Source organism: Copadichromis virginalis, linkage group LG8 (assembly GCF_057382275.1).
Source record: "Copadichromis virginalis isolate Kocher_CV1m ecotype Utaka linkage group LG8, C_Virginalis_male_GT1.1, whole genome shotgun sequence".
NCBI classification, from domain to species: domain Eukaryota; kingdom Metazoa; phylum Chordata; class Actinopteri; order Cichliformes; family Cichlidae; genus Copadichromis; species Copadichromis virginalis.
In genome coordinates this window covers 23676649-23701431 of record NC_140625.1, presented here as the reverse complement: position 1 = coordinate 23701431, position 24783 = coordinate 23676649, and the positions used below count along the sequence as shown (strand labels likewise).

General features: G+C 40.7%; 2 protein-coding genes and 1 long non-coding RNA gene across 6 annotated transcripts; 2 read left to right on the top strand and 1 right to left on the bottom strand.

Annotated features, from left to right (window-relative positions):
* Positions 1 to 30: 30 nt before the first annotated feature.
* On the top strand, positions 31 to 10339 carry mxra7 (matrix-remodelling associated 7). Of its 3 annotated transcripts, XM_085466692.1 has the most exons (5): positions 31 to 2948; positions 3670 to 3889; positions 4006 to 4117; positions 4967 to 5022; positions 9849 to 9891. In XM_085466692.1, the coding sequence occupies exons 1-4, from the start codon at positions 2673 to 2675 to the stop codon at positions 4998 to 5000; spliced, it is 642 nt and encodes a 213-aa protein (XP_085322818.1). In that variant the 5' UTR covers positions 31 to 2672; the 3' UTR covers positions 5001 to 5022; positions 9849 to 9891. The 3 variants fall into 3 exon arrangements, with proteins under 3 accessions (XP_085322818.1, XP_085322817.1, XP_085322816.1); XM_085466691.1 differs by lacking the exon at positions 4967 to 5022 and having other exon boundaries at positions 4009 to 4117; positions 9849 to 10339; XM_085466690.1 differs by lacking the exon at positions 4967 to 5022 and having other exon boundaries at positions 9849 to 10339.
* A 60-nt stretch (positions 10340 to 10399) lies between these two features.
* LOC146703446 (alpha-N-acetylgalactosaminide alpha-2,6-sialyltransferase 1-like) lies at positions 10400 to 20848 on the top strand. Of its 2 annotated transcripts, XM_085466688.1 has the most exons (9): positions 10400 to 10592; positions 10689 to 10881; positions 11142 to 11304; positions 12714 to 12876; positions 16778 to 16916; positions 17006 to 17109; positions 17544 to 17627; positions 18691 to 18790; positions 20202 to 20848. In XM_085466688.1, the coding sequence occupies exons 1-9, from the start codon at positions 10498 to 10500 to the stop codon at positions 20403 to 20405; spliced, it is 1245 nt and encodes a 414-aa protein (XP_085322814.1). In that variant the 5' UTR covers positions 10400 to 10497; the 3' UTR covers positions 20406 to 20848. The 2 variants fall into 2 exon arrangements, with proteins under 2 accessions (XP_085322814.1, XP_085322815.1); XM_085466689.1 differs by lacking the exons at positions 16778 to 16916; positions 17006 to 17109.
* Positions 18872 to 22123, bottom strand: LOC146703445 (uncharacterized). Its single transcript, XR_014922007.1, has 2 exons — positions 21966 to 22123; positions 18872 to 20755 (listed from the first exon to the last, which is right to left on the bottom strand). It is a non-coding gene; the product is annotated as an uncharacterized LOC146703445 (long non-coding RNA).
* Between the last annotated feature and the right edge of the window lie 2660 nt (positions 22124 to 24783).

Sequence of the window (24783 nt, the reverse complement as noted above, 5' to 3'; positions counted from 1 at the left end):
CCTCTCTATGGTTTATCAACTGTTGATAACTGGTCTTGGTCTTTGAAAGTGGTTCCAGTGGGACTCTTAGTTGAAGGGTTTCAAGGGCAGTTCTGCCTGCTTCATGATGTGTATTGCATTCCTCTGTGAACCTCTCAAATGTCTTGTAAGTGCTTACGGTGAATGCTAATAAACATTTTTGTTTAAAATAAATTCATTTCTCACACTTTGTGCTTGTTTAGAGTCTATATTGCTGCTGAGCAATATAGAACTCCAGTTAAAAGCTACAGTGTTCGACTTTTTTCTTTCTTTTTTTTTTGTGCTTCCACTGACTGTGCCATTTATTGGGAACAGCAGTCATTATCAGTAAAGATTTTCAGTGGTTAACACGTCTGCCTCGCATGCAAAAGTTCCTCAGGACGTGCGACACCCCCAGCCTCAGCTAGGTGGAGGTGTTGTATCCATCATATAATCTGTCACAAGTCAAAGACACTGATCCATCGATATCTGACAACTCAGTGTTTATATCAACAGACGGTTTTGATTTAAGATACTTGATAACAATCTGATGGGTGTTTTGTTTTTGTTTTTTGTGTGTGTGTATGACCATCATCACTGTGTAGTATGTTTTAATTGTTAGCTAATATCTATCTACAATAGAAATGCGACACTTTGTCTTGAAAGCATTGCTAAGCCTGTGGAAATATGCTAAAATGAATTGTTCACACAAATGGGAAGGCTGGGGCGGCATACTGACACTACCTCAGAGGATAAATACAGCAGTTGATAACCTTCAAAGCTGGCTCCATGTTACAGATAAACTATTGGGCCCAAAAACTTGATCTGTGGACTTGCCTATAAGCAGCTGATAAATAACTGAGCCAATATAAACACTCCCAAGAGGAGCAGGAGTTGGTGGTCTTGTAGCAAATAAATGATTTAAACTTCCTTTGATGTACATAATTTTGAATTTATATCAAAACAGAAAATAAAATTAATATAAACAGATATTTAATGTTTAATTATGCACTCTGAAATGGATTTGGGTGTAAAACAAAGGCTCCATAATTAATCCCAGCAGTTGTTGATGGGGTGCTTATAATTGTAAAACCATAACAATTATAATGCTTCATGTAAGCCAAGATGGGCATGGAAAAGTTAAAGTGGGTGAACTCTGCTAAAGTTAATGTCAACATTTTATTTTGCAACTACAGTTTTGGTGGACAATTTGTCATTTCTAGCAGAAAAGTTTATCAAACAGGAGACTACACTGGTGCTCAGGGTAGTTGTAAAACTATTTACCATCATTTACATTAGCAACATCTATGTTTGTAAGTTGATCTTTAGTCTGTATATTATTCATTTATTTATTAAAAAATTCAAACTTAAAAGTTGCAGGTGCACACTGTAGTTGTTTGTTGTCGGAGGGATTGATGATGGATGGGTTTTCCTTCAAGGTCGGAAAAGTAAAAGTGCTGTAATGGCTTAAATTTGCATTCCTACTAATGGCCAGTAGGGGGGGGCATCTTGACCAGTATCAAAGGGTTGTATAGAATTATTTATACAGAATGTATTTGGCTCGCTTTGTCTATAACCTTAGAAACACTCTCTTAATGAGTTTATGATCTCATTTTATTGGTGGGTTTAGACCCTTTTTGGGGTCTATAGTGCAGATTCAAACACACTTCACGAAACATTAACAAAGAAAAGACTACTTTGTTCTGATAACACAGGGTTATTGACATAAAAAGTGTTGGTTATGTGTAATTTGTTTTTGTTTGGGGTTTTTTGCCCTTTAAAAAAACTCCTGTCCAGTAGCTTTAGCATGTAGAATCATGGTCTGAATGCTTCGTTGTCCCAAACACATTTGCTTTCCCTCGCTGACCCTAATAAATTGAGAACATTTATTAGTATTAAAATTTAGACTAAAATAAAGTTTGTACTCCTATTTATTGTGTTATTACATGAATTTAGGACAGTTCAGTTAGCTTTGCGTCAAAATAACTGGTACAAATTTTTTTTTTACTTTTACTTGAGAAAAGAAGCTGATTCAGTAGTTTTACCGGAGTATTTTTTTTTTTTAACACTAGTACTTGTACTTCTACTTAAGTACAGAATATCCGTACTGTGGCCACCTCTACAGTCTATCCATCCATCTCATCTCATGTAGTTCGCTCTTGGTTCACCTTCCACTTTAATCCGTGATGCAGACTACTTGGAAGGTGCACACTAAGGTAAGAACACCTTATGTATAAACTGTCGGTAAACCCGGCTTGACTTCATCAGCCTGCACCTTAGGCACACGGGCTCTGTCACAAACCATTTTAGTTTCTCGCTTTGTGCGCTAGGACCGCCGCTGATGCGATTAACGGCACAGACGGGCGGCGAGCCGAGACACAGCACGTTGCAGAGGGCCGTGCATGCCCACCTGACAAGCACGACAGCCTGGGGATATAACAGCAGGGATATTCGGCTCACATGGAGTGAGGGGCGGAACCAGAGGATGTGACGTCCAGCTCGGAGAGGAGATTGTACCATACCATCTCGTAAACGCTGCTCGTTAACGTTGATGTTTGGTGGGGATTACTGCAAGCAGCGGGATGGCCGATTGAGCGCATACGGTGGGTTAAAGTGAACGGAAAGCGGAACAGCAGCATTTAAGAGTCACAACACGGGGGCAAGGCACGCCTACAATGGATATAACCTTTGTATTATTTGCTATTATTTCTACGCTTCTCGCCATTGTGGTCGCAACGTCGCTTTTTAACGGCTCTTCGCCTGCAGCAGACTTTGCAAATGCGCGGAGTTATTTCGGACACAGAGATGGTGTGACCGGAGGATTAGATCAATCCGGGCCGAAACAGAATGGCCATCTACCCGATAAGAAAAAGAAGAAGGAGGCGGACGACTGGTGCGAAATCAGCGGGAGCTCACACGATCACTGGGATGTAGTGAAATCTGTGCTTTCTGTAAGTAGCCTGTCTGTAATCCGCCTGTCATTTAGTGTAAACACAGAGGTCTGCGTAGATCTCCCACAATCTGTTTCACAACTATCCCTCCCACTGAGAGACTCAAACCCAAGTATAGAAGCTCAGAAAAACATTTAGATCCTTATTTCTATGATTCTCGATTTAAAATGACCGTAAACTTAAAGGTTGTGTAAAAAATGCACTAATTCTGATGTATTAGTGTTTACAACGTTACATGTGAATACAATATCAGTACTGATGCATTAACGTGAAATCAGAATTTTAAGGTTGTAGCTTTTCCTCACAAAGATGTTTCACCTTCTTTGTAGACAGCTGCGTATGTCAGCTGATTGGACAGTATTCAGTATAAATTTTGATAAAATGCTTACTTGGAGCCAAAGTTGAATCTCAAATGTGAATAATAAAGGTTTCTCTTATCATAGTAGGTGTATCATTCCTGATAGTTTTTGGCAATAATTCAAAAATAAGAGATGATTTGATCAGTCAAGAAAATGAGAAGTATAAACTGTACCTAGTGGTAGTTGTTTTTTAACTTAATAAAAAAAAACAACTACCACTAGGCCCCTCATTTTGGGTCTGTGTGGGAAATCCAGGATATGCTTACTGAGTGTGTAAATTCATCAGTGACATCACTGTCTGTGAGGAAAACATTGAAAAGTATGGTATGATTCTCCTCATTTATCCCTTAATTATCTAACAGGAGGAAGCACACTCCCACCCTCAATCTGAAGAACTGGAAACCCTGGCTGATTGGTCCAGGCCTGGATCTAGGAATACAATCTTAGAGGCAGAGTCATCATCCAGTGCTTCATCAGGGACAGGCCGAAGGTCGCTCATTGGGCTTTCTGATACAGAGCTCCTAAAGTGTGCTTTTTCTTACCCCCAAACTGAAGGAGCATCAGAGAGAGCTGGGATGAATGGTATGCACTTTTACTCACTTGGAAAGAGCAAAATATTTTAGATTTCCTTTTTTGTTTTTGTTTTTGCCTTTGTTTGTTTGTTTGTTTGTTTTTAATCAAAATTTGATCTGTTTCAGCAGAAAAGGTGGAATCAAATGCAAATAATTCCTTGAAGTACGTCCCAGGAAAGGCACGATCCCACCACTTGGAAAAGATGATGACCAAAGAGGAGCTGGAGGAGGAGCAGAGGTCAGTGAAAACTACAAATATGAAAACCAGTTTCAAGGCTCAGCCTATAGAAAAAGGCAATTTATTAATCAGCAACAAGCAATTATTATTCTCCAAAACTGTCCATCATGATACTTACCTGTACACAACCTGGTGACCAGAAATCTTTTTTATTAAAGGTTCCGTGCAGAACTTTTGATTGATTTAACTGCAGTCTTTAACATGGCATAGCTAGCACTGGTTTGAAGCTGACCACCCCAGCATGCTTGAAGGTGTTGTTCGGAAACACAATCCAAAGCCACATCCATTTTTTGTGTTTTGCCTGTATGTGGAATCTATGTCTTTTAAACAGAAATCAGGCTGTTAGAGCGTTTAAAGGTTCACGTTTAGTGGCTTGCACTTTATTCTTAAAGCATCATAAAATGTTTTCTTATGGCAAATAAACTTATAAAAAACATCTATTTATAACATTGCAAATTAAAATCTCAGAACTGGATGTCATCACTCCTTAGTTTAACATTTGTAACTCTAAAAACAATCTTAACTAAATGTGTGTTTTTCATCTATTTTGCTTTTTCAGCACCCTCCTCCCTCTAACCTTATCTACGCTGCCTCACGTGTGGTTGTGTTTCTTTAGACTGACACTCTGAGCCTTCCATCTTTAGCTCCTGTATCACTGCACAGCTTTAGGCTAGACTGAGTAAGGCGAGATTGAGTCTTTGCCAGGCATTAGCTGATGGATGAATGGCACTCAACTTAAAAAAAAAAAAAAAAAAAAACATTTAAAGTTTTTTTTTGTTTTTGTTTTTTTAGCACTGCTGGGTGAAAAATAATAGTTTTTTTCTGCATGCCCTGCTCTTATCATTGCAGGATATACTTCACCACAAACTTTAACTGTCTGTAATCCTGAAAAAGGAGCAAACTGGGTAAAGTATGACTCATTGTCACCTGCTTGTCCCAGAAGAGTCACTTTCTGGCCATTGCATGAAAACTACTTCAAACTTGACCTCAGCAGTGTTTTCTGACTTTAAGCTTCATTGGCCATTAAGCGACTGATGTAACTGTGGAGCGTTGCTTACCCGATCACACTCTCACTCCTCCTGCTGCCCCTTTATTCCACATTAGACGTGTGATCCTCAGGTGTCACAACAGGTGTTGATTGTATCTCCAGTGTTTGATCCTTCCAGGAATTTCCTCTCCTCTGCCACACGGTGGAGTCAGTGTGATGTAACACAAGGACCTGTGGAGACAAGCAACCCCAGTCATCTCATAAAATATTCAGGAATCAATTATAAGTGATTAAATATTAGACAGTCTGAACTGATACAAAGTCACATTGATGCTGGTAATGTCGTTTTTATTGAAACAATTTTCTACAAGATATGACATTCAATGTCTTTGTGTTTATAACTTTTACCTGTTAGAAGTTCACAATTATTTCTGCTGTTCCCTCCTTTCTCTTAGTTGCAGTAGTAGTATAACATTTGCAGTAAAAATGTTGATGCCTATAGCTCACATATGCTGGTCCAAGTCAGTTGATGAGTTTGTAGCCTTGTAGGTTTTTGTTGTGGTTTCTTTTATCTCTAAGCAAATTTCTGCAGAGCCAAAATTCATGACTGCAAACCATGGGAGGATGTTCAGTCTGCCTACATATGTCTAGGTTGGGAGCAACAACAAAAGGAAACAGGAAGAAGGTGCCATGTTCTGGCCTAGTGAAAACTGAGAATTTACATTCATTTGACAACTATTGCTAGCCTGCACTGACTGTTTGTGTATTCTGCACATGGTACCACTGCTGCATCCCAGAATGCAAAGCATATGGGATGACTGGGGGAAGGTAAAAATCTCAGATTTGCAAATTATATGGTAGCTGGATTGGATTGAGGTCAGATCATGTTCTCACCATAAACAAACTGCTCTGGAGATTGTTTGGAGCTGAACAGAGACCCCTATTTCCAGAGGCTCTTGTTACAGTTGTTTTATTCTTCACTCTAGTCAGATTGCTAAAACTAATCAAAAAATTAAACTGACTTAAAAACTGCAGTTGAGAACACCCTACAAAGCTTTTGCGCTCTTCACTATATTAGAATTGCTACAAACTTTCTGCAGAATCATAAATAAGATTAAACAACCCTGCAAACTATTGATAATTTGGCTTTAATGACTTTTTAGTCCTTCCATCTGGTAAATATTTAAGGACCCAGTCCCACAGACCGATCAACAACCGTCTGGTAACAAATGGTCACTATAGGAAAAGTGCCCTGACTGATTCTGAAGTGGTGACTAGAGGTTGCTTGCTCTTGGTTTATGAAATTGGTCATAGAAAATGTTTATGGTTCAGCAAGCAGATTGCTTTGGGCACTCATAGTTTGCATGAAAGATGCCGACTTGTCTGCAAACACTTGCTCACTACTCACACTCAAAGAAATGCAACACCTGAAAAGAAGAAAAGAAAGAAAAAGCACTTTTTAAAACATGTTTTCAGATCAGCTCACCACAACTTGCCTCGACTCGGATCAGTTGGTTTTCCATTACAATTGAGTACCACATAATGTGCATGGTGGTCGCTATAACAAAGGTGGACGTTGAGGCAATGATATATCTGCTGCACTGGATTATAAGGCGTACTGTCAATTTTTGAGAAAATAAAAAGGATTTTAAGTGCGCCTTATAGTCCGAAAAATATGGTGCCTCATTCCCGGGTTTCAAAAATGCCAATTCTGATTTTCGCTCTCATGACTCATCAAGTGACACCACTGACCAGTCAATCAGCGGCATGCAGTCTGATGACTTCACATTTTACTACTTGATCAGATCGCTTGCAACCCCTGCTGAGCAGGTACTATTTTAGTACTGGTGTTGGCCAGAGGGGCCGATGGCGCGATATGGCAGCCTCGCTTCTGTCAGTCTGCCCCAGGGCAGCTGTGGCTACAACCGTAGCTTGCCTCTACCAGTGTGTGAATGCGAGAGTGAATGAATAGTGGCATTGTAAAGCGCGTTGGGTGCCTTGAAAAGCGCTATATAAATCCAATCCATTATTATTATTATTATTATTATTATTATTATTATTACCTAGTGCCATGTGCTGTGATGTAATGAAAATTCCTGAAAATCATGGCTAGTTGAACCGAGTAGGTAGTAATGGAAAAGGGGCTAATTACTTCATTTCCATGAATTCCTTCCATACTACATGGCGCCCCTTGTGGCAGATCTGTTTGCAACGCGCTCTGAGTTCTACGCTCGCTTCGACACCCTCAGCATCAACTATCACAGAGGGATTCTACCAGTGGAGGCAGCACAGAGCTCTTCACTCACTGACATCGACTGAGTTTTATACAAGGTTCTGAGGAGGACTAACCCCTGAAAAGCAGCCAGCTCTGACAATGTCCCCGGCTGTGCTTTGAGGGTCTGCTCTTCAGAGCTGTGGTGTTTACAGACATTATCAATTTGCCCACATGCTTCAAGTCCACCACCATAGTGCCCCTCCCCAAGAAAAAAAACCATAACCTGTTTGAATGACTATTGCCCCATCACACTCACTTCAATTGTAATCTGTTAATCAGGGGTCCTCAATTCCAGGCCTCAAGGGCCGGTGTGCTGCAGTTTTTAGATGTGTCCGTGATCCAACACAGCTGATTCAAATTGCTAAATTACCTCCTCAACATGTCTTGCCGTTCTCCAGAGGCAAGAGACCCAGGGTGAGATCTAAAACCTGCAGGACACCGGCCCTCGAGGCCTGGAGTTGGGGACCCCTGCTGTTAATGTTGCCATCCACACAGCCCTGTCACACCTCGAAAATAAGGATACCTGTGTTCGAATGCAGTTTATAGACTACAGTTCAGCATTCAACACCGTCATCCCAAACAGACTGGTGGGGAAGCTGTCTACTCTTGGCCTAACACTACCCCCCCTCTGTTGCTGGGTCCTGGACTTCCTCAAAGGCAGACCTCAGTTAGTCCACTCCTGTACACCCTCTTCACCTATGACTACGTCCACTCCAAGAGCAAGACCTCCTCCATTAAGTTTGCTGATGACACAACCATCGTCAGGCTGATCACTGGTGAAGAGGAGACTACTTACAGGGAAGAGGTGGCCTAGCTGGCGTCCTGGTGCCTGGAAAATAATCTCTCCTTAAATGCTGAGAAGACTTAGGAGATTATTTTTGACCCAAGGCTGAGGAGAGACCAGCACGCTGCACTACACATCAACAAGACTCGGGTGGAGAGGGTGAAGACCTTCAAATTCCTCTGCACCCTCATCAGTGAGGATATCACCTGGACCCATAACACACGGCAGATCACCAAGAAGGCTCAACAACAACTCTTCTTCCTAAGGAAGCTGAGAAAGTTTGAATTAAACTCCAAACTTCTCAGCAACTTTTACAGGTGCACAGTGGAGAGTATCCTGACAAACTCCATCATAGTGTGGTATGGGAACAGCACCACTCAGGACAGAAAGGCTCTCCAGTGTGTTATTAAAACAGCACAACTCATCTGTGGAGTACCTCACCCACCACTACAGGACATTTACAACACTCATTTCAGGAAAAGGGCACACATGTCAAGGACCGCACCCACCCACAGCACACAGTGTTAACACTCCTGCCATCTGGCAGACGCTACAGGACTGTGAAAACAAGGACAACCAGAATAAACAACAGTTTCTATCCACAGGCCATCAGGCTACTGTCAAACTTTAATTATCCATAAATGTAAATTTGCCATTTTTTTACATTTATATTAACCTGTAGATTTGGAGTTTTTGTACATATCTTTACATATACACCTTAATATTGCATACTCTGTATATATTATCACTGTGATTGTGTTCCAACTACTTGTACTTTAAATTCTGATTACACCCACCCATAAGCTACATAAGTTACAAGTGCTACAAAGCCCCGTATTACTTATTTATGACTTTCTTTTAGTTGTGTGAAGGGAACCTGCAATGTATGAATGTATGAGTTTTATTGCTCTGCATAACCATTTGTGTTTTGCGGTACACATGGCAATAAACTTATTGAATTTTGAATACTATTGCAACATGAGGCCTAGCATTGTTGTGGACCAGCTGGAACCCCACATCTACTGTATATGTGTAGGATCCTACAATGTGTCCAAGAACTTCATCCCAATACCTAACGGTAGTCAGGGTAACGTTATCTAGTCTACAAAGGTCCATGCCTCCCTGCATGGATATGCCTTCCCAGACCATAACTGACCCATCCTCAAGTCACACATGGTGAATGATGTTACAGGCAACATGTTGTTTTCTTAAGCTTCTCCAGACCCACAGTGTGAACCTCCTTTCATTTGTGAAAAGCAAAGGGCAGCGGTGGTGGACCTGCCAATTCGAGTATTCTGTGGCAAATGCCAGTTGGGCTCCACATTGCTCAGGCCACCCTCATGAAGCATGTTTCTGATTGTTTGGTCAAAGACAGTCACACCAGTGGCTTGCCGATTTTTTGGGTTCTGGGAATGCTTATACTGTTCCTGCATCCACAACGGAGCAGATACAGGTCCTACTGATGGGTTAATAACTTTCTACGGCCCTGTCCAGCTCTCATAGAGTCAATCGTCAGTGGCCTCCACCTGTAAAACCATTCCTGTTTTGAGTGTTGTGTGTTTTTGTTATTTGAGTATATTATTGAACTAAATAGTGTAAATAAAGTCTTTGAAAGTAATCCAACATGTCCAGGATTGTTTGCATTTTTCACCTCTCAGTATTTCTTTTGTTCTTTTCTTCCCAGGGTGCAGCATGAGCAACTGACTGCAATCTTTCAGCTACTGAAAGAGAACAAGGAGACTTTTGGGGAGGTGTCAGAGGGAGACATAGAGGAGCAGCTCCGACTCTACTCCATCTGAGAGCCCTGTCGTGTCATAGATGCTCACTACAACCGTTTATTCTTAAAAACTACTAAAAAACTTCTCCAGTACACCAAATGAACTTTTTTGCAGTATTCAACGTGGCTGGACAGTGCTCTCCCAATTTTCTGATTTATTGTGTTTTACTGCTTGGATTTTGTTGTTCTGACCACCTGTCATCCACACGAAGGGAAAACCAAACTAGACTGGATCAATTCTCACACTGAGCAGGTTAATATATGAATGAATCCTAAAAGAAATTAAAGGAATGCTGTTTATTTTACTTTTAAAATATATTGCAGATATAAGTGATATAAACTCTGAGTTATGTTTGTTTCTGAAGTTGGTTGTCTAATAAAACACATTGTTGCTAATATCTGTGTGTGTGGCTTTGTGTGTGAATACATTTGTTTGCTTATCTGTCTGCAAGCTGTGGTGTAGCCCAGCCCATTCCCATCAGTGAGAGCGTGTCAGTTTTAGAAGGAAGTGCATACATGTGTGTTTAATTGAACAGAAAGCCTTCACTTGACAGCGATGGCATCCCAAATCTCCAGGATATTTTTATTGCTCCTTGTAATGACAGTTAGTTTTGTGGTTTTCATTCTATCCCAGGAATCTTTATCAAAAAGGTAATTTTTTTTTCATATCTATCTATGTATATCTATGTATTAATTTGCTAATTCTGAACTTTTTTGCTCCCTTTTGTCCTGTTGCTGTTGTTGCAGTTGGACAATTTTCTCAGGAAAACATGAACTCGGATGGGAAAACTTTTCGTTTAATATTAACCTCTGGGGACAGAAAGAAAAAACAGCTGTGGCTGAGACTCCAATGCCTCTCCTCTACAGAGGAAATTTCACAAAGGCTCCTCAGTGGGATTTTGATGATGTCTATAACCAGGATGCCCCACCTAGACCAACAGTAAGCATGCTAAGACACAATATGACAGAAACAGGACAAATGTAGTAATTAATTTGATGGCTGTGGGCAGGCAACGCTTGTGCTCAGCCATGCAGTCAGTCTGCTTTCACTTAATGGTTTCACTCCTTTAATTAAAATACATAATTCTTAATTATTCATCAAATTTCTGTAACTGTTGTGTTTGTTGTTTCCTCGGGGTATAAAGCTTTCACAAAATCATTTTAACTAATTTCACGATTTAATATTTCTGTTATTATCAGACATGTGCCCAATCACTGCGAAACTCTAAGGATGAGAACTTCAAGAAGGCTTTTCTTCCCAACATACGTTTGTTTCTGCACAAGGACAACATTAACATGAGCGAGTGGAATCGCCTTTCACATTTTAACAGTCCTTTTGGGTTTATGGAGTACAAATATGATGGTAGGTGTTTGTGAAACTGATGCCAGATTAAATATCAGTATATATGTGAGCTTGATCAGCAACTAAGTAATAGATTTTTTGTTATTTAATTTCTCCTTCCAGTTTCTGACTCCTGATATTATAATAAAGACAGACACTGTTGGTGTTAAAAAATATATATTATGGCACCTTTAAGCAGTGTTTTTTGTGTCATCTACAGTTTTCTGTAGTAAAAAGTTCCTGGTGAATCAGGTCAAAGCTCACCAAGGATTAATTAAATGATGAGTTAAAGAAAGTGAAGTTTGAACTTGTATTAAGACACATGAAATTATTCATACAACACTAAATTAAGATACACTCCAAGCCAGTGTTGGTCAAGTTACTTGAAAAAAGTAATCAGTAACTAATTACAGATTACACTCCCCCAAAAAGTAATCCCATTACTTTACTGATTACTTATTTTCAAAAGTAATTAGTTACTTAGTTACTTTTTAAAAGCACGATTTACAACCTGAATAGGTGATAAAGCGATAGATCTTTCAGCCCGATTCTACTTTTTCTGCATAATCCATCATATAAAATGTAATCAAATGGAAAAGTCTCTTTTTAAAACTTGTTTTATTAGTTTTAATCTTTTAACTTTATGCATCAAGCAAAAATTTAATTATATGCAACATTCTCTGACTGGAAGAAATTTGTTTAACATTTAAACCTATTTTCTGCAACACTCCATCTTGATTTCCAGGTTAAGTACTTATGCTGTGAGAGGAATTATATTGAACTGGTTAAGTTCCTTAGATAATACTTTTCAATTTGTGCAGTATTTAGGTAACTCATCTGAAAGAATGAAAATAGAATGTGGGGTCCTTCAAGGTTCTGTTTTGGGAACAAAACTTTTTTATATATAAACGACATTTGCAGATGACACAATTTTTTATTGTTCTAGAGAAAAGTTGAAAGAATTGGCTAAAATTATGGTTATTGAAAAGTAAAAACTAAAAAAATGGTTTGATGTAAATAAGTTATCGTTGAATTTGGCAAAGACAAAGTTTATGATGTTTGGAAATCATGTAAAGGAGGAAGAGGTAGTATCATCTATAGATGGAGTATTGATCGAAAGAGTTACAGAATTCCATTTTCTGGGTGTAATAGTGGATGACAAGTTAACATGAAAATCTCATATTGAACATGTTTAAAAAAAGATGGCCAAAAGTATATATATACTGGGTAATGCGATATATATATTAGATTACAAGGCAATGCAAATATTAGATTTTTCATTATTTTTACCCTGAGTTATTGTGTCGAAGAATGGGGGAATACATATGCGAATAATATAAAACCATTATACTTATTACAGAAGAGAGTGCTATGAATTATGCATGATGTTAAATGTATGTCTGTACTCATGTCTTTCTTTTCGTTTGCAGAAGTGATGGCTTCAGTGAAGCTGATTCCAAAGCCAAAAGAGCCACTGCTCCTCCCAAAACCAGGTGCCGATGGCTGTATTCACTGTGCTGTGGTGGGTACTGCAGGAATTTTGAACGGCTCAAAAGTGGGTGCAGAGATCGATGCACATGATTACGTTTTTCGGTACGTAAGAGGTACAAAACAAACCTGTTGTTAATGTTCTTTAAACTGAAGGGAATTATAAGGGTCAAATGTCTCAAAATCACATTGCAGCTGGTGCAGCGCACAGCAATCACTTAGATTTGATGTAATCTCTAGGGACACACAACATTCAAAAATCCAGAAATATATACCTAGTATATATCAAGTGTGTATTTCTATAATATGTGTTGTCAAAGGAGCTTGCAAAGAAAAGCGTCTGGACTTCTTTAAGTTGCTTGAAGACGTTTCACCTCTCATCCGAGAAGCTTCTTCAGTTCTAAGGTCAAATGGTGGAGAGTCCCAGATATAAACCTAGTGGGAGTTTCCCCCCACAGAGGGACAAAAGGACCCCCTGATGATCCTCTAATCGCCTGAGCCAAGGTGTGAAACTGGGCGTGGGTCCAAATCAGCCAGAGTTTCGGGTGTGTTCATTGTGAAACCTGGCCCCACCTTATCATGCGAATTCCTGAGGTCAGATGGCCCAGGATGTGAGTGGGCGTTAAGGCGTCTGGGAAGGGATCTCAAAACTGGATTATAGATGGCAGAGAGTTGGTGTCGTAAACCCCCGCCTCTGTTCAAAGATGGTCGCTCACAGTGGACATAGATGGCTTCTTTCACTCCTCTTTCAAACCATCTGTCCTCTCTGTCCAAAATGTGAACATTGGCATCCTCGAAAGAGTGTCCTTTATCCTTAAGATGCAGATGGACTGCTGAGTCTTGTCCTGTGGAGGTGGCTCTTCTGTGTTGTGCCATGCGCTTGTGAAGTGGCTGTTTGGTCTCTCCAATGTAGAGGTTTGAGCATTCCTCGCTGCACTGTACAGCATACACCACATTGTTAAGTTTGTGTCTTGGCGTTTTGTCTTTCGGGTGAACCAGTTTTTGTCTGAGCGTGTTGCTGGGTCTGAAATGCACCGGGATGTCATGCTTGGAGAAAACTCTCCTGAGTTTCTCTGATACACCGGCTACATAGGGGATGACAATGTTGTTGCGTCTGTCCTTCTTATCCTCCCTCGCTGGTGTCTGGTCTTCTTTTCTGTGCCTCTTTGCTGACTTTAAGAACGCCCATTTAGGATAGCCGCACGTTTTGAGTGCTTCCTTTACATGTGTGTGTTCCTTCTTTTTTCCTTCAGGCTTAGAGGGAACATGTTCTGCCCGGTGGTGTAGGGTCCTAATTACTCCAAGTTTGTGTTCCAAAGGGTGATGGGAGTCAAAGAGGAGGTACTGGTCCGTGTGTGTGGGCTTCCGGTAAACTTCGATGTTGAGTTTGCCGTTCTCTTCAATGTGCACGGCGCAGTCCAGGAACGGCAAACAGTTGTCCTTTGTGTCTTCCCTGGTGAACTTGATGTTTTTATCCACAGCGTTGATGTGCGCAGTGAAGGATTCCACTTCTTGTGTCTTGATTTTGACCCAGGTGTCGTCCACATATCTGTACCAGTGGCTGGGTACTCTTCCTTTGAAAGAGCCAAGAGCCTTCCTTTCCACTTCCTCCATGTAAAGGTTGGCTACAATAGGTGACACGGGGGAGCCCATGGCACAGCCATGTTTTTGTCTGTAGAAGCCTTCGTTGTACTTGAAATATGTAGTGGTGAGGCAGAGGTCTAACAGTGTGCAGATCTGATCGGGTGTGAAGTTGGTCCTGTCCTCCAAGGAGCTGTCTTCTTGTAGTCGTTTTCTGACAGTCTCCACGGCCTCAGTGGTGGGTATGCAAGTGAAAAGAGAGACTACATCAAAGGACACCATGGTTTCATCTGGATCCAGGGTAAGTTTCTGGACCTTGTCGGTGAAGTCGGTGGAGTTCTTGATGTGGTGTGGGGTGTTCCCCACGAGAGGCGCAAGGATGGTAGCAAGGTGTTTAGCAATGTTGTAAGTGGCTGAGTTTATGCTACTGACTATGGGTCTGAGTGGAACAGCTTCCTTGTGGATCTTAGGAAGTCCATAGATGCAGGGTATGGCATCCCCTGGGTAAAGGCGGTGATATGTAAGGCGGTCAATAATTTTGTCCTTTTCAAAGTCTTGAAGGCAAGCTATAACTTTCTTTTTGTAGCTGCTTGTGGGGTCTCGCTTCAGGGCTTCGTAGGTATTGTTGTCACTGAGGAGAGTAGTGATCTTTGAGCACAGGAAGCAGGTACACACACTAACGGAAAGGGAGGCTCAGAGCATCCATGTTGTACACTACTCTCCTCAGTGACAACAATACCTACGAAGCCCTGAAGCGAGACCCCACAAGCAGCTACAAAAAGAAAGTTATAGCTTGCCTTCAAGACTTTGAAAAGGACAAAATTATTGACCGCCTTACATGGGCTCCCCCGTGTCACCTATTGTAGCCAACCTTTACATGGAGGAAGTGGAAAGGAAGGCTCTTGGCTCTTTCAAAGGAAGAGTACCCAGCCACTGGTACAGATATGTGGACGACACCTGGGTCAAAATCAAGACACATATATATATATATATATATATATATGTGTACAGCCAGATCAACCTGTGACACACATCTGCTGGTTTATTCTCCTGCCTTCTATCTCTCTCAAGCGGCTGGCCAAGGCTGTGAGTCTTTGCTTGGCAGTTTCCAAGGCCTCAGGTATGGACAGCTTGCTGTATTTCTTAGGCACCTTATTTGTCGCACCTTTCTGCAACTCTGTTAGTTGGCTAACCTCCCTCCGTGCTACTTTGATCTTGCCCTCTAGCCTCCTTCTCCATGGAGGGTACTGCCCCTTGTCGCTGTTCAACTTGTAGCCAAGCATCTCACTGATCACTGCTGCCGTATTGTAGATCAGCTTGTTAGTGTCGGTAATCGTGGTTGTAGGTATTGTCCGTAGTGCTGCATTAACATCATCTAGCAGACCTTCTGAGGGTACTTCACGTAATCTTGGTAACCGGCTACGGGGGATCCAGGTTTCAAGCTTGGCCATGATCCTATTTTTCAGGTCAGCTCCTCTCGCACTCAACGATCCTTCTCCTATCGCACTTGGGGCTATGTACCCAATCTCGGGTGGGGGTGATGATATCTCCCCCCTGACCTGGCGTCCTGACTCCTCCTTGCCGTAGCATTTGTGTTGTACCTCGTCAATCTCTAGCTGTGAGAGCAGTCCTTTCTTTCGAATGTTGGAACACTGAGCTACTAGTTGTTTCGCCGTCATTGTGGATGTTGGGTATCGAAGAATCCATAGGTCCCTCATCCTATTCATGTAGCCCCTTCCGCCGGGGTTACTTGCGTAGTAGCATTCCAACAACGCCCTGTTTTCGTCTCTTGCCCACCGATGCCTTCTTGTTCCAGTAGCCCACTTTTCGTCAGGGTGCCCTGGTTCCTCAACACCTGACGCGGACCTTGTTGATCCGGGCGACGTCCGAGCCGGCATGCCTTCATATTTATCTGTCTCGCTCATGTCTGCGGTAGGCTTGCTTAGCATAGGGGGTCTAGCCTTAGGACCCTTACTGGATACAGACGCCCCAGGCAGGAATCGAACTTGCGATCCTCTGTTCCAAAGGCGTGTAGTCTAACCACTACGCTATCCAGCTGCATCCACTACGCTATCCATATATAACATTTGCATCCCTACTCAAAAGTTGAAATGTCTAGCTATTAAATTTAAATATTGAGATAACAACCAATATTTTTAACATACTTAGACTTTTGAGTTATCTATTTCTTTTAATTTCCAAAAAAAGAAATCTCTTGTACCTTATGGGAATGCATTTAGGAAATCCTTGCACAAAGGCTGCTATATAACAGACACTAACGAAAAGCATAATAAGATGAAAGGTATATCACACTACCTTCAATTTGAATGCTGTTGCTTGAACTACTGACTGATTTTGAACATTACAATTAAATCAACGTAAACTGAACCAAAGATCAACTTTCTGAATTGTGTCTGTTTGGCAGGATGAACGGTGCCGTTATCAAAGGTTATGAGGAAGATGTAGGAAATAGAACATCAGTGTACGTTCACACAGAGCACTCCATCACCGCATCACCTTATTTTTTTGGGAAGTATGGATACAAGTCTGCCCCTCATGATGAGGTAGTAAAACTTACAAGACAACAGTGTGATATTGTTTATACTCTCCACAGACTAAAGATTATTTTGCTCCATAATTTTTCTCTTGGCAGGGAATAAAATATGTGCTGATTCCTGAGGCAATGAGAGATTTCCGATGGCTTGAGGGTCTTTTCAAAGGACATGAGGGCTATAGTGGCCCACACCACAAGAAATGGTGATTATCAAATTAAGTAGTTATGTAGTAATTTTTTTTTCTCCTGCTTTGACAAATCTCAATTTTTCCAATTAGTTTATAGTGTCATTAGACAATCTTTTAAGAGCAGCCTCACAGCTCAGAGGTGTGAGTGGAGAAGAACTAGAGACAATTTACCAGCTGGGATTTTGTCTAACTGGTAAAAATCCATGGCCTTCCTCGTGGCTCCTACATGTCACTGCTGAGTGCACCCACACGTGAGGTGTTCACAGGTGCCTCATTATTAGCAGATGTACTCTACAAATGCACTCTGGAAAATGCTAAAGCAACTTGAGTTGATATCTACTTTTTCTTTTAGGTTTTAATGGACAATTGTATTGCCTTTTATTTAAAAAAACAACTAAAATTAATAATATAAATTATCCCTCCTCTCCCTTGTGTTTTCACCTCACCAGGCCAGGGACCTACTATTCAGGGCAGTACAATGAGAGCCGATTCTACGTTCTACACCAGGACTTCCTCCGATACGTGAAGAACAGGTCAGACTCCTATGAGCATACTGTGATTACATATGAGCAGATGTTGGTAATAATATAATATAATATAATATAATATAATATAATATAATATAATATAATATAATAAGGTTGCAGAAAAGCTGGTTCCATACCTGGACAAATTACTGGTGCATCCCAGGGCTAACATAGAAACAGGCAACAGTTCACATTGTTTCATCATCTAATAATTGTTTTTCTTTCCTGAACAAGTTTGCTCTTAAAGTTAACTCCATTCTGGGAGAGTGACTCTTCTGAGCTTCTGCTCAGCTCTGTTGAGAATCATTAAAGTGATGGTTGGGACTTCCAGTCAATCAATTGAAATACATTGTGGATTTCAAAATCTTATTTGGTTTTCATATGTACCTATTTTCAGTGATATCAACTTTAATAGCAGGAAATTAACTAGGCATAATTCTTTTTTATGTGTGTTTTTATTGTTCTGGGTCTTTTGACCGAGCATTTTGAGTTAATGGGGCTTCTTTGTGCTAATTTTGTAGGTTTCTATTATTTAGTATTGAGTTTAGTCCCGGTTTTGCTTCCATGTTTAGTTTTATTTCTGATTCCATGTTTTCTTGTCGATGTGCCTCGTCTCCTTTTTCTGTTTACATGTTTCCCTCCTTGTTTTTTATTCCATCTCTTCCCTCTCTGTCATGTGCTTTCCTATACATTTTCCCCAGCCCATCTCGCCTCTCTCTCCCCCTCCATGTCTCATCTTTCTTAATTATTCTGTATTACCCTCTTTGTGTCTCCTCTGTTTGTCTCCCCAGTCTTTCTTGTTCCCCTTTGGGTTCCTTCCTCCCGGCCTCATGTCAGGCCGTGTGTTCTTGCCTGCGTCTTGTGTTTAGTGTGTTTTGTTTTGCTTCCTCCTGTCTCGATTAACTCCTCCCAACTGTGTTCCCCGTGTATTTCCACTTCCCTCGTCACCATCATGTGTATTTATTGTGCAAGTTTTCCTTCTTTCATTTTCAGATCGTCTCTTAACCCTTCCAGTATTTTTATATTTTTTGTTTGTTTGTTTGTTTGTTTGTTTGTTTTTTAATCACAGGTTCCTAAAGTCACCTAATCTGAATAAAAGATTCTGGGCAATAGTCAGACCAACCAATGGAGCATTCACTCTCTTCCTGGCTTTGCATATTTGTGACACAGTGAGTTAATATTACCTTTACATTTCTGTGTAAGAGGTATTGGTTTCCACACCTATATACACAATACACAGACTAAAAGCCTCAAAGCAGCTCTTTAATGAAAATAAGCTATTTCACACATGTTTTCTGCAAAGTAGATGACATCTATATGTCACAGTCAAACCACAAAACGAACGAATCTTGAAAAAAAAGCAATCTTGAAATTACGTAAACATAAACCCAGATGAACAATGCCACCACATGACATATCAGACCAAGTAATCATTTATTCAACATGATTCGGTACCTTTTAGAATCGTCTTTACCAGCAATAACCAAAGTTTCTCACATTGTTGTTCAGGAATTTTTTTCCCACTCATCTTTGCAATGTTGCTTCAGTTCATTAAAGTTTGAAGCATTTCTTTACGTTGACTGGGCCATTGCAACACCTTGATTTTTCAGTCATTCTCCTATACATTCGTTGCACTGAGAATATCGGTTTTAAACTAAAAACGTGCAGGAGTTTTTTTTTTATATTATTTTTTTGTACTCAACTAAATGATTGTGCCCAGGCACTGTGGCTGAAAGATACAGCTTAACTCATCTGTCCTAAAAGCTGATGTCCTGCTTGTTGGTATGAGGTGTTTATAATATGAAAAATAATGTGCTGTGTTTGTTTGTTTTCCTAAATGTGCCATTGTACATTATGGACAAAAATCTCCACTCTGTCTTGTCTGCCCAAATTGAACAGAGTTTCTGAAGTCTTTCTGGGTCATTCACATGCAATTTGTAAATTAAAATGTGCTGCTATGTTCTTTTTATAGAGAAGAAGCAACCATCAATCTTCTGGAATTGTGCTGTCAGGCACTTTCATTAATTATTATTTCATTAATTATTTAATTAGCACGGTGGCACGGTGGTTAGCACTGTTGCCGCACAGCAAGAAGGTCCTGAGTTCAATTCCACCATCAGGCCGGGGTCTTTCTGTGTGGAGTTTGCATGTTCTCCCCGTGTTTGTGTGTGTTCCCTCCGGGTACTCCGGCTTCCTCCCACTGTCCAAAGACATGCAGCTTCAAATCAAATCAAATCACTTTTATTGTCACATCGTAGGGATAGGTTAATTGGATAATCCAAATTGCCACTAGGTGTGAATGTGAGTGTGAATGGTTGTCTGTCCTTGTGTGTTAGCCCTGCGACAGACTGGCGACCTGTCCAGGGTGTACCCCGCCTCTCACCCTATGACAGCTGGGATAGGCTCCCGCGACCCTGAAAAGGATAAGCGAATGGAATATTTAATTAATTATTATTATTATGACCTATTATTATTGTTGTTGTTGCTGTTGTTTTTCCTGATGGGAACTGTATTAAGGTATTCTGCAAACTATGTCTTGAAAAGTAAGGATTTTTTCTCTCTCTCTTTCTGTATCCTCAGGTGGATGCATATGGATTCATGACTGATGACTACATGAAATACTCCAACTACTATGCTCAGAAGTACATTAAAACAAAAGTACATTTCTATTCCAACCATGACTACATTTTGGAGAAGAATACATGGAAAGATCTTCACAACAGAAAAGTAATAAAGCTGTATCAAAGAACGGAGCCAGAATCAGGGACTGAAAAGCCAAAGTAACACTGAGTCCACCCATAAGGATAAAACCTACACTACTGAAGATATTCAAGAGCCATGTCAGGCAGCACAGTAGTGCAGTGGTCAGCACAGCAAGAAGTGTTCACATCCAACATATAACTGGAGGGTTTCTTTGTGTGCATGTTCTCTCTTTGTCTGTGTGGATTCTCTCTGTAGCATCAGCTTCCTTTGATGCTGCATGAAGACATGCACTTAGTTGGGTTAGGTTAACTGGTGAGAGTATTTTGGCCATAGGTGTGAACGTGAGTGTCATGGTTACCTGGTCTGTATACATTGTCCTTTCTTCTTTGCTGTGTTCACCTTTAAGCTGTGTGTTCCACCTTGGGGGTTTGCTGTATGATAGTTTTCATTTAGATAATTTGCACTTGGCTCATATTTTCTTATTTTTACAAGTTTTCAACAATAAAGCGGTTTTTGAGTTTTAAGTCCTGTTTTCCGAGTCCTGCTTTTGGGTGATGCTCTCCATGACACGCACTCCCCTTGACAAACTGATTTCTTTTAGCTGGAGGAAGTGTAAAGCTGCTTAAAGAACTAAAATTACTCCATTTATGAGTAATTATAAAGTATACCTGGAATTTTACAGTATTGGGAGTTTTTCAGTCAGAAGCCCCACAAGGTTTGTGAGTCATGTCTTAACATGTTTAAGAAAATATTAACTGTAGGCCCATAAATAACATAAATGACTTCAGTACAATACCTAATAGTTGCATTTGAAATTAAAATAACGAAATTGTTCAAATGTTTTTAGCTTTACTTACTCAATGTAATGTGTTTATTTTTAATTAAATATGCTTCTTAATAAAAAAACACATCAACAATATGGAAAAACAGATGCAACAATACATTGTCTGATGTTTGACCCAGATCATTGTTTACTTACAACCTTAGAAAAACATATTAATGTAAAGCAGCTAAATCTGTTTGCTCACCTACTGAAGTTCCTTGAATACACGAGGTTTGATTATACACACAATCATTGTGAGATTATATAGTGTCAAGTTAGTGGGATGTAATCCAGATATTTCTTTAATATGATAATATAAATCTGTCACTCAGCTGTCAAATGAGAGCTTCATGACTGATTCAGTTTGAATGCCTCTCTTCATATCAGTCAGTGCTTAAGAGCAAAACACAAAAAAACTTAAATGATCTGATTATTTTTCAGACCTGACGGACCTAAACTTATAGATCTTCAGCTCCCACCTCAAGCAGAACTTCAACAGGGAGGTTGGTTTTTTTCATTAGACCCTGTGTTTCATGAACTTTGACCACATACACTTACACACACGCAGGATACACTTCACGACAAACTTTAAATGTCTATAATCCTGAAAAAGGATCAAACTGGGTAAAGTATGAGTCATTCTCACCTGCTGGCCCCAGAAGAGTTACTTTCTGGCCACTGCATGAAAACTACTTCAAAGTTGTGTTTAAGTTTCATTTCCATACACAGTCTTGACCTCAGCAGTGTTTTCTGACTAATCAGCTCTTTATGCTCCAGTGGCCATTAAGCGACTGATATAAACGTGGAGCGTTGCTTACCTGATCACACTCTTACTCCTCCTGTCACCCCTTCATTCCACATTGGATGTGGAATTGTAAATGGTAAATGGACTGGTTCTTATATAGCGCTTTTCTACTCTCCCGGGGTACTCAAAGCGCTGTATACAACATGCAATGTTGTGATCCTCAGGTGTCACAACAGGGCCCTGTTTCAGGAAGCCGGTTTAGTGGAAAAACTGAGTAAGTATACCCTGAGTTAACGAAAACTCTGGGTTTTCGGTTTCACAAAGCGAGTTCAGCTGCAGCCTGAGTGAGTCACTATGACGACACACTCCGTGAAGCTAACCTGCCCCCTAGCAGGTTTACTACAACTAACCCTGACTGTCTCCGCCCCTTTGTCGGAAACCTGACAGTAGGAAGTGTCGGACATGGCGTGCCACTTCCTTGAAGAGCCAGTAGATCGTGAAGCCCAAATTCTCCGCAGAGCTCTCCGCCGGGAGAGAGTGATCAGAGCGCGTTTGGACATTTTATCATTTCCTGATGATTTCCTGTGTGAACGTTACCGTTTCTCAGCACAATCTATAATTTATTTGGATAACATCCTCAGGCCATATATTACGCATGTGACACATCGCGGACATGCTCTCAGTTCTGTACATATTATTTGTATTGCACTTCGGTTTCTTGCAAACGGGAGCTTTCTGTATAATATTGGTGACGCTGAGCACGTTTCCAAGGTTACCGTCTGTCGGGCAGTCAGGAATGTTACAGTTGCACTGAAACGTCTCCTGTACTCGTTTGTGGTGTTCCCCGGTCATAGACCTACAAGATTTATCAAAGAGGGATGCCACAAAATTGCAGGTATCAGGATGACCAAAACTTAATGTATGATGTGGTGATACTTGGACTACTACTTAAATTGCACATTTATTTTCAGGGTTCCCAGGCGTGATTGGCTGTACAGATGGTACTCACATTCCAATCATTGCTCCTTCAGTAAATGAAGGAGACTATGTGAACAGGAAGTCTTTCCACAGCATTAATGTACAGGTACATAGTTCCCTGTAGCATTTCAAACTAACAAATTATTTCATCATAGTAATGGATGCTAATTTGTGTTCTCTGCACTGTGAAGATCATATGTGATGCTGCCAACATTATCACAAATGTGGAAGCCAAGTGGCCAGGCTCTGTCCATGACTCACAAATATTCCGTGAATGTACACTGAGCACAAAATTTGGACATGGTGAGTTGAGAATACTTTAAAATATATAAAGACCAATTGCTTCAGGGACATTTGAACTGAAGTGTACCCTTCTGTCTTAGGAGAGTTCACTGGCTACTTGCTTGGTGATAGGGGGTATCCATGTTTACCCTATTTGCTTACCCCTTACCCTGACCCTGAACCGGGCCCACAGCAGCGATATAATCTGGCTAATTGCAGGACAAGAGCCAGAATTGAAATGACTATCGGAATGCTTAAGGCCCGGTTCCAGTGCCTGCAAAGACTCAGGGTCACCCCAGAAAGGGCATGTGACATTATTGTGGCATGTGTGATTCTTCACAACATTGCCACAATTAGAGGAGAACACTGTCCTTCTGAACCAAACATCAGCAGTGATCCAAACCATGAACATCCTGACCCTCCCACGGACATACAAGATGGAAGAGCAGTCAGAGACACCATATGTCACAATCATTTCTTTTGACCCATCACCTCAACATGTTGAAAGAAGAATAAACAGATTTTTTGTTCAACTGGCTTTATTGGTCGCCTGTATTTCCTGTACACAAAGTATTAAAAGATGTAAACCTCATAAAGTGTCTCTGTTGCTTCCTCCTCTGTAACAGCTGTCAATGTTTCTTCATTATTTTCCTGTAGTAAAGAAATAGACAACATTGCTGTTCTACTGTAAACTCATATAATCTGTGGAGTATTACTCACAACTGCATGTTGGTCTGGCTCAACAGGAGGCTGCACCAGATGCAGTACACCACCACCATCAACTGATAGAATATGAGGTTTATACAGGTCACTTATAACTTACAAGGGACCAAATGGCAATTAACAAACATACCAATCAGCTTACACTTCATTGTCATTATGCTCTCAAAGACAACCAAGACTGAGGGAAGGCAAAATCAGTAGGAAAATAACTTCACTACAAAATAATCCATTATGGTAAAGAGTTTATCAAATGAATGTGTCGCACTGCAAAGGTGACTGTGAAGAAAGGATGTATGCACATCATGTATTATTTTGAATTTACCCCTTATGTAGGCACTTGTGTCTTGCGGGGTTATTGCCTCAGAGGATGTCCCCGCAGAGATGCCTTCGGCCACAGGGCGCCCACTGTTTTGGCTGAGGGCCAACTGCTCAGCCTCTGTGAGTGGTGGTGGTGGAGGACCCCCACCTGTTTTTCGGGCCTCCGCTTTTTTTCTGTTGGCTATAACGGGCCACATTTGAGCATACAGAGTAAGCAAATATGTACTTGTAATGTGCTCAGGTAATTTCAATAAGTGCTTACAGAAAGAAAATTAATGTAGCCTCTAACTGCAATTGATTTACATGGGACAAACAGACCAAGCACTATGGCTCATAATACAATTACACCTTACCTGTTTGGACTATATTTTTATATTTCATTTTTACTTGCTGCCAGGCACGTTTGGGGCCTGTTGGGTTGCACCTGCGCTCACATCACATCACAAAATAAAATGTATAAAATAACAAATAAAATAACATATGATAAAATAACGTGTTAAATGGGTGGAAATCCCTCGATCAATGTTTAAATTAACACTCACGCATTGACTCTGTCGGCTATGTTTTGCCATGCATGCTTTTGCAGCTGT

Coding starts and splice junctions, on each gene's coding strand:
- mxra7 (XM_085466690.1), top strand. CDS start 2,673: ATGGATATAACCTTTGTATTATTTGCTATTATTTCTACGCTTCTCGCC. Junction 3,890..4,005: donor AGAGAGAGCTGGGATGAATG/GTATGCACTTTT, acceptor GATCTGTTTCAG/CAGAAAAGGTGGAATCAAAT. Junction 4,118..9,848: donor GAGCTGGAGGAGGAGCAGAG/GTCAGTGAAAAC, acceptor TTTTCTTCCCAG/GGTGCAGCATGAGCAACTGA.
- LOC146703446 (XM_085466688.1), top strand. CDS start 10,498: ATGGCATCCCAAATCTCCAGGATATTTTTATTGCTCCTTGTAATGACA. Junction 16,917..17,005: donor AGTCTGCCCCTCATGATGAG/GTAGTAAAACTT, acceptor TTCTCTTGGCAG/GGAATAAAATATGTGCTGAT. Junction 18,791..20,201: donor CTTTGCATATTTGTGACACA/GTGAGTTAATAT, acceptor CTGTATCCTCAG/GTGGATGCATATGGATTCAT.